Genomic DNA, 8,642 nt, shown 5'->3' with positions numbered 1-8,642 from the left:
GATTTAATTACTTAAATATATATGTTGTTTTATGTCCCAGTCCCCCTCCATATACTGTTTTTATTTTTCTGAGATGTCCTTTACTCACTCATTCTCTCTAACCAGACTGTTTGTTATTCAATGAGAAGCCACTTCAGTGGTCATCAGAAACCTCCTGGGACCAACGGCTGGCAGAGGGAATTCATTTTGTTGTTGTTGTTCAGCTATTCTTCCTAGTAAGATTGGTACTGGTCACATTTGACAATGCATGTAATTTCCTATTACCTACAATGTTGGCAGACACTACATGTTCTCCAATTAAAATTTGTTCAAATCCAAAGGAGGCTATAAATTATTGGGAATTATATACAACAGTATTCATATGAAGAGTATAATCAGCCTCTCAGATATTTTTATATAATAAGCTGTGCATGTAGGAATTATGATGTGAAGAAATTACAGAGATGATTAAGGTATTTGATGATCTAGAAGATTTCTTTGACACTTGTAACTAGAGAATAGCTACACACAAAACAAACAAACTCCCTGTCAGTGAGTTCATGCCAGCTCATCGTGATCCTATAGGACAGGGGAGATCTACCCCTTTGGGTTTCTGAAACAGTCTTTCTTTACAGGGGTAGGAAGCCTCATCTTTCTCCATGGGGTGGCTGGTGATATCAAACAGTTGACCCAGAAGTTAGTGAACACCACAGATCTAGTTATGTCTAACAGTGTAGACCCTAAAGCCTTTGAACAATTGTGGAGCTGTGATCCACAGCAACTGTCAAGATTGACCTTTCAGTGAAAGTATAACCAGTTCATTCTCAGTTTTGCCAAAGGACAGTTGAAACTTCTGGAGAATATGATAGAAACTAGTTCATCTTTTGACAAGACCATTCATAATTTATTTCTAAGCATTATTATTTATGACCCCCTCTCTCTCACACACACTTCTATGTACTTCTGCTTCTCTTACAGGATCTAATCTGCTCTATTGATGATTGCTGAAGCCATGCTAATCAAACAAGTTTCAGTTTAGTACGGTAACCTTCATTAAGGATTACTGATCTTCAATTAACTATTGTCCTTGCCTTTGCTTCATAGTATTTTTATTTTACCTTAAAATATTCAGTCTTTACTTAGCTTTTAAAATATTTGTATCCTTATTTGCACCATCATTTTAGTGAACCTGAAGTTCTGTATGGAAGATAGTTTTACTCACATTGTGAATTGGTGAACAGAGAGCAAGCCTTCGATCAATATTTGGGAAAGAACATAGCTGATACAATAAAGCAAGAAAATTAAAGGATGTGCACTCTTGTTTATATACAATTAAAGTCACAGTGTTGACAAGTACATAAGAAAAATGGCACACACAAAAAAAACAAACACCACCTGCGAAGGCAGCTATCTCCCAGCCAACTTCTTGAAAGCCCCTTTAACATCCTTGTTCCTCAGACTGTAGATGATGGGGTTCAACATGGAAGTCATAACAGAATAGAACACAGAGATGACTTTATCCTTTTCACTCATTACTTTGGAATTGGGTCGCATGTAAGCAAATATCCCAGAGCCATAATAGAGAACCACCACAGTAAGATGGGAGCCACAGGTGGAGAAGACCTTGAGCCTCCCTTCTCCTGACTTCATCCGCATCACAGTGGAGAGAATGTGCCAGTAGGAGACTAGAATGAGGAAGACGGGAGCTAGGAGGATCACCACACCCATAGAAAAGAGGGCCATCTCAGCCTGATAAGTGTCTGCTGAGGCCAGCTTCAGGAGCGCAGGAGGTTCACAAAAATAATGGTTAATAACATTCAGTCCCTGGTAGGGGAGGCACAGTGTAAATGCACTGTCTACTGAAGACACAAATGCTCCACTGATCCAGGACACTATGGCTAGCTGGACACAAGCCTTCTGGGTCATGATGGTGGAGTAGTGTAGGGGCTTACAGACGGCTACATAGCGGTCATAGGACATCACAGCCAGCAGTGAGCACTCTGTACACCCTGCCAAGAGGAAGACAACCATCTGTAGGGAGCATCCAGCAAAGGAGATAGCTTTCTTGGTCACAAGTAAATGGACTAGCATCTGAGGAACGATACTTGTAGAGAAACAGAAGTCAGCCAAAGACAAGTTTTTCAGGAAAAAGTACATAGGTGTGTGAAGTTGAGAGTCTGTTTGAATAAGGACTATTATAAGCAGGTTCCCAAACACTGAGAGAAGGTAAATAATCAGGAAAACAAAGAACAAGAAGATCTGGACCTTTGGATCCTGTGAAAGTCCCAGCAAGATGAATTCAGTTACAGAAGTTTGATTTCCCTTTCCCATTGATGTATGTTCTTTGTACCTGTCAATACAAAGAGAGCAGATACTTTCTGAATGCTTGACTCACAATCTTTGTCAATAAACACACCGTTAAAGAGTATACCTTATTGGATACATACTGGACCTCGGTTGCTTCCTGTCAGGGACCTGCACCTTTAGGATACATGTTGCTTTCAGCAATTTACAGAGGGTATTTTTCCATCTTCACCCAATTCTCCAGCATGGGTTTTTGATTAATTTTCATATTAAGATATTTATATACTTCTTACGGAATATGTGTTATAGCAGAGGCATTATGTTTGGTTTAATTTCATTGTTTTGTATTTTTCCCCTCAAGAAATGCCTTACATTTGGGGATGTGGAAATTGGGTGTATGAGCTTAGTACCTAAAAATCCAAACAAAAATCTCAAACAATCTTGGTTTTCAATATCAAACTGCCTAATAACTCATTAAAGTCCAGAGATCAATGTCAAATCCAACTATGGTAGAATATAAAGTATGCATACAGCTTTTTGAAATAAAAAGCTAAAGTGTAGTTATTTATTCTTGCATTTTGCCTCATAACAATTTTATAAAAATGCCTCAAATAGCAAACACAACAGTTAGGAAAGAACAGAGGCAACCAGTAACCTTGCACTTCTGAATAGGATAGTAATAGACTGATTATACACCCTCATGAAACACACAACCTCAGGTCACCTCTCACCTCAACTTGAATGGTGATAGGCAACTCTGACTCATTTTGCACTGCCAATATTCTTCCTAAAGGACAAGACACTTGATATCATTCAGTCTCTCACCATTTGGTTGCAGAGCTTCGAAATTATGGCCATGTAAATAGACTCAAAGACAACCTTTAACCAATGAGCATTATGACTTGATAAGTAGAGGCACCAGTTATTTCTTGAAGACATTCTGTTTGTTCTTAGAAATTGAGCCCTGTGGAATTGAGCTTCCAGTGTGCAGACAGTGCCTACTGACCTCTTTTCCATACCTATAGGCTGAGGAGCATATTCAGAATTCCCTCCCCCACTTAAACAACATGTCCATGATATTTTATACCATAGATAGACCTATATGATGTACACTAATCCTTTGTAGGACCATCTATCATTATAAAACCAAAAGTTTGTTTGTTTCACCGTCTTGCCCCTATTGAAAAGACATGGTCCAAAGTCCACTCTTCCTTGTCCTCTTTCTCATTCTTCATACTTCCTTACTTCCTAGACTCCGTTTTCAAAGGAATGACCCACTCCTACATTCAATTCTTAGGTTCTGATTTGGGAACCTAAACAAAGACAGTGAGTGTATGATTGTCAGCTGCCATCAGGACAGCCACTAACCAGTGACCACAGAGCAGTATTTCTCCACAAGATTTTCTTGGCTTATGTATATCTCTAGGTCTTTTACCATCAACCGATAAAGCAATTTTCTATTGTGCAATGTGTATTTTCATTCGAGAAACTTCTTTTCTCTCTTATAAATTCACTAAGATGGAAACTGCTAATGATTTTATTCCCATCACTTGCTAGAGATCAGTTTTCAAATAAATACCTGCAGAGCAATTCAGTAAACATGTTTCTCATACACATATAAACAAACTCATACGTATTTAGTTTTATACCCACACACATAAAATCAGGAACAATAAAATATGCATGGATTATAGAAGATTTAATATCTATTAGACTAACCAATGGCTGCCTACAGATTGTCCAACTAGGAAAATGTGACATAATCAGCTAGGCATTGCGATGGGCATGTTTGTTGGAGAAAAGGTTTTTTTTATTCTTTATACCCTGTGATCAGGAAATTTAAATGATTACAAATTGGATAATTTTCACTAGGGACGGGGTAAAGAATGTCAGTTTGGCAAAGAAAATAGAAAGTGCCAGCTAGTCTTACAGCAATAAAGCCCTTCAAATTGCTAAACTGCTCACTTTTTCCAGATACAGACATTTTAAAATTAAAAGATAAGGTTTCCTGGTAACAGTAGCTGATAGGAGATGAAAGAAATAAACAGGGATGAAAAGATAGAATCAGCTAAAGGCAGGGAGTATTGTTGGTATTTGAAGGGGAATTCATTGGTGGGAGGTGATTAGCCTAGAGATTTGGGGGCATCTTGAATGGAGAACTTGATGCCTTGCTGGCAACCTGGAACAGGATTTCTGCACTAAGAGGTCTATGTAAGACGAGTGAAAGGCACATCAAAAGAGAGACAAGTGGTGCTGGAGAAGAAAGGTCAATTCTCTACAAGTCTTAGAGAACTTAAGATACAGCCCCTTGGCATACTCTCACCTGATAGGCTATGTTGACATAAGTACAGATGCTGAAGTGCTGAGGGGAACCAGAGCTAGGTGCCGGATCATGAGTGAAACCGTGGCAGCCTGAAGATCCAAATCCCACTAGACAATTCTCATAACACTTTTATCCTAGGAACTCACAATGTTTCTCCATCCTAAACCTACATCAATCAAGAACACAACCAAAATCCTCCAAGGGCCTGAATGGATTTCTGAAATTAGGTCCTAAGAGTTGACTGTAAACAGGGTATTCCCATGAGTTCTCACTTTGCAAGATATCCATAAGCCTTTGATATTAAAATTGCAAGCACACACTGATTTCTCTGTATCTCTGATGATTCAAGCTCCATTAAAAAGGGACAAAGCATTATTGTTCATAAACAAGAAAAATAATATACTTCAAAATAGATGGATCAATATTTTTACACAATCAGCTCATATTTTCTCTTACCCTCTTAGTATCTATCTGAACTTTATGAGTAAAAATGCTAACTTCATTAAGAATTTATTCCTTAAGAAAAATTGGATTGCAGTATTAGTTATTTTTAGTTCTACTGATTAATGTGCATATATTTAAAGGAAAGTTGAAATCATATTTCTAACAACTTAATCAGCTGCAAACCTTCAGTTGTCCAAAGTCTACAGCAAATCAATTAGGATGGAACTTGTGTATAAATGAAGACTCTGTCATTAAAACAGAACATGGAGTCTTCAGTCATTAAAACATAACATGGAATATTTTATGACTTAAAATCAGAAAAGGTGTACATCAAGGTTATATATCCTTTATAATACTTATTCAATCTATACTTATTCTATCAATATACACAGAATTACATATGCTAGACTATGTGAAGAAGAACACCACATCAGGATTGGAAGAAGACTCATTAACAACCTGCAATCTTCAGATTGCTAGACTTCACTTGATAAATCTCAGAAGACATGAAGGACTATTGATGAAGATCAAAGACTGAAACCTTCAATATAGCTTAGACTCAATGTAAACAACAACAACAACAACAACAAAAATTTCCAACAGGGGATCAATAGATAACATCATGATAAAAAGAAAACTAATTGAGGCTGTCAAGGATTTCATCTTGCTTGGATCCACAATGAACAATGGGAAGCAGCAGTCAAGAAATCAAACAACTTCAATGAAAAGGGAAAATCCACTGCAATAGACTTCTGTATGTGTTAAGAGTGAAAATGTCATTTTGAGGACTAAACCTGAGCTATACTTGTGAAAGCTAGACAATGAATGAGAAAGAACACAGAAGAAGCGATGCTTTGCATTGTAGCATTAACAAAGAATATTAAAAGTACCATGCAATCAAAAATAATTTGTCTTCCTGGAGGAAGTAGAATGTCCCTTAGAAGTGAGAATGACAAAACTTGGTCTTATAAATATTTTCTTTTTGCAGTTGTATTCCATGCAATCAGTTCCATAACATGAGAGGTTACTATGAATTCAAACATAAATACACACATGATACAATCCAAATCAGATGTACAGCATTCAAATATGAAGCAAAAGGAGTGTTCCTTCCCACACACAGTACCTTGAGATCGGTTGGATCTTGGGTAGTGGTTTCAAACAATGGGGGAGAATGACTTTGCTTATCCAAAGTACTACGTTCCTATTAGATACTGGAACATCTAAGCATCAGTGCATGACTGAGTAAACAAAAGAATCCATGGAGTGTGTATGTTAAAAAGGCTTCTGTGCATCAAGTCGGTTGTTAAAGATTTCAGAATCGAGCCCATGTTAGGCTTAGGACCAGGTTCCAACTATCTAAACATATTTACTGATGCAGGGGGTATTCCAAATGTGACTATTTTGATTCTTATCATTTAAAAATATTTACAGAAAGAGTATAAAAGTTTTTGTGAGTTTAATGCAAGTTAGTTTCTAGTCTTCAACTCCAACATTTTGGTTTATGTTATTTTTGGCTCCTTCATATGTTTTTATTTCCAGATTCCTTTTCTTCAACTTTCAGAACAGTTGAATTTTTACATTGTAAAAAGTATTTAACCAACACAGACATAAGAAGCACCATTTTGAAATTAATTAACATCAATGTATTTCATACTCTTAGAGACAGTTATAGATAAATAAACCTTGTGCTCTTATTGAATGGGAATAGGTGGTCAGAAATGCTTATCATTTGACTTTATAGTAAGAGAATAGGAAAAATTCACTCAGAATTTTCACTAGGATTTAGGGTACGGCCCAATCCCTTGTTCACTGGCACATGGAAACTACATAAAATGCTGAATGCGATGCCAACTCTCAAACCTCAAAGTAAGGGTTCAGGTCCCAAGAGAACAGTGATAGTTTAATAATGTTTATCCAGAGTCTATTAGTTATTAAATGAGTACTGCTGAAACAATGCATGGTGGATTTATAGTAACATCTGGAGACACCTTCTAATGTACATATAAATAGAACCACGGAAGCTTTCAATATTATCATTTTGTGGCCTTATAAATGTTATGAACAAAAGGACATATGAGCCTCTATTCCATATCCCGTCCTCTATCTGTGGAAAAGATTTTAAAAACACCTGCCCCTCCCCCATGGTAGAATATTTAGTGTCCATATTTCTTTGTCTATATATCAAGAAACCATATCTTAATTTTTGGATGTTGCCATTCTTCACATGAAACTCCAAACACAGAATATTGGCATTCATCATCTACTCAACCTCTTCACGCGATCTTCCAAAAAGTGAAACTTGTGATTCTCAACATTTTCTGTGTTGATGAAATAGGTGCAGAGGTTATATGCAGATCCTTGTAATCGGTTCCCCCTCTCCACCCCACCTTCCCCTCCACCCTCCCGGCATTGCCACTAGCACCACTGGCCCTGAAGGGATCATCTGTCCTGGAATCCCAGTGTTTCCAGTTCCTATCTGTACCAGTATACATCGTCTGGTCTAGCCAGATTTGTAAGGTAGAATTGGGATCCTGATAGTGGGGGGAGGAAGCATTTAGGAACTAGAGGAAAGTTGTATATTTCATCGTTGCTACCCTGCACCCTGACTGGCTCATCTCCTCCCGGTGACCCTTCTGTAAGGGGGTGTCCAGTTGCCTAAAGATGGGCTTTCAGTTTCCACGCTGCACTCCCACTCATTTACAATGACCTCTTCCCTGTGGGATGGACAACAGAAAAGTGAGTGAAGGGAGATGTCGTACAGTGTAAGATATGGCAAACTAATAATTTATAATTTATCAAGGGTTCATGAGGGAGTGGGGAGTGGTGATGGAGGGGGAGAAATGAGGAACTGATATCAAGCACTCAAGTAGATAGCAAATATTTTGAGAATGAGGATGGCAATAAATGTACAAATGTGCTTGACACAATGGATGTATGTATGGATTGTGATAAGAGTTGTATGAGCCCCCAATAAAATGATTTAAAAAATAAAATAGATAAAAGATCAAAAGTCTGAAGGAAAAAAAAGAATATCCCATAAGCTATACAGAGAAAAAAATAGGTGTGGAAACAGTAGATTCTACGAAGATCTGATTTTTCAATGCCACACAGGACTTGCAGCCACGATTTGGACTGGTGTAGAAGATAGGGAAGTAGAGGTGTTTCTTGGCCTGAGTCTCTTAACAGTAGAGATGTAGAAGGGAGGCTGTGGCCATGAGGAGACTAGCTGTACACTGCATGGAACCTCCATTTTCCTTGGTGGTGTCATTGGCTGGACTTGTTGCAGCCAAGATAAAGTGGGAAGAGTTATTTACAGGTGCCGTGGCAGTTGTATTAATTGGATAAGCCTGTGTGGGGAGGAGAAGAGCTGGGAGCAGCAGCCCCAGCCAGAGCCTAGGCACCATCACTCTGCCCATGTCCACTCTGTCGGTGCTTCTCATAAGGTTCTGACAGCGTAAGAATCATTGCTCAGGGCCGGCATCGCAAGGTTGTCTTATATACTTTTGATACGTGATCAGGAGAGACAGACATTAGAAAAGGACTTCATGCTTGATAAAGTAGAGGGTCAGTGCAAAAGAGGAAATGAATC

The 8,642-nt window shown here is 38.2% G+C and overlaps 1 protein-coding gene across 1 annotated transcript; it reads right to left on the bottom strand.

Moving 5' to 3' along the window:
- Positions 1-1,386: 1,386 nt before the first annotated feature.
- On the bottom strand, positions 1,387-2,319 carry LOC142446733 (olfactory receptor 2D3-like). The gene has a single exon (XM_075548479.1). The coding sequence runs from the start codon at positions 2,308-2,310 to the stop codon at positions 1,387-1,389; it is 924 nt and encodes a 307-aa protein (XP_075404594.1). The 5' UTR covers positions 2,311-2,319.
- Positions 2,320-8,642: the final 6,323 nt, after the last annotated feature.

Source organism: Tenrec ecaudatus, chromosome 4, assembly GCF_050624435.1.
Source record: "Tenrec ecaudatus isolate mTenEca1 chromosome 4, mTenEca1.hap1, whole genome shotgun sequence".
Classification (NCBI taxonomy): domain Eukaryota; kingdom Metazoa; phylum Chordata; class Mammalia; order Afrosoricida; family Tenrecidae; genus Tenrec; species Tenrec ecaudatus.
This window is presented reverse-complemented; position numbering and strand designations above follow the sequence as displayed.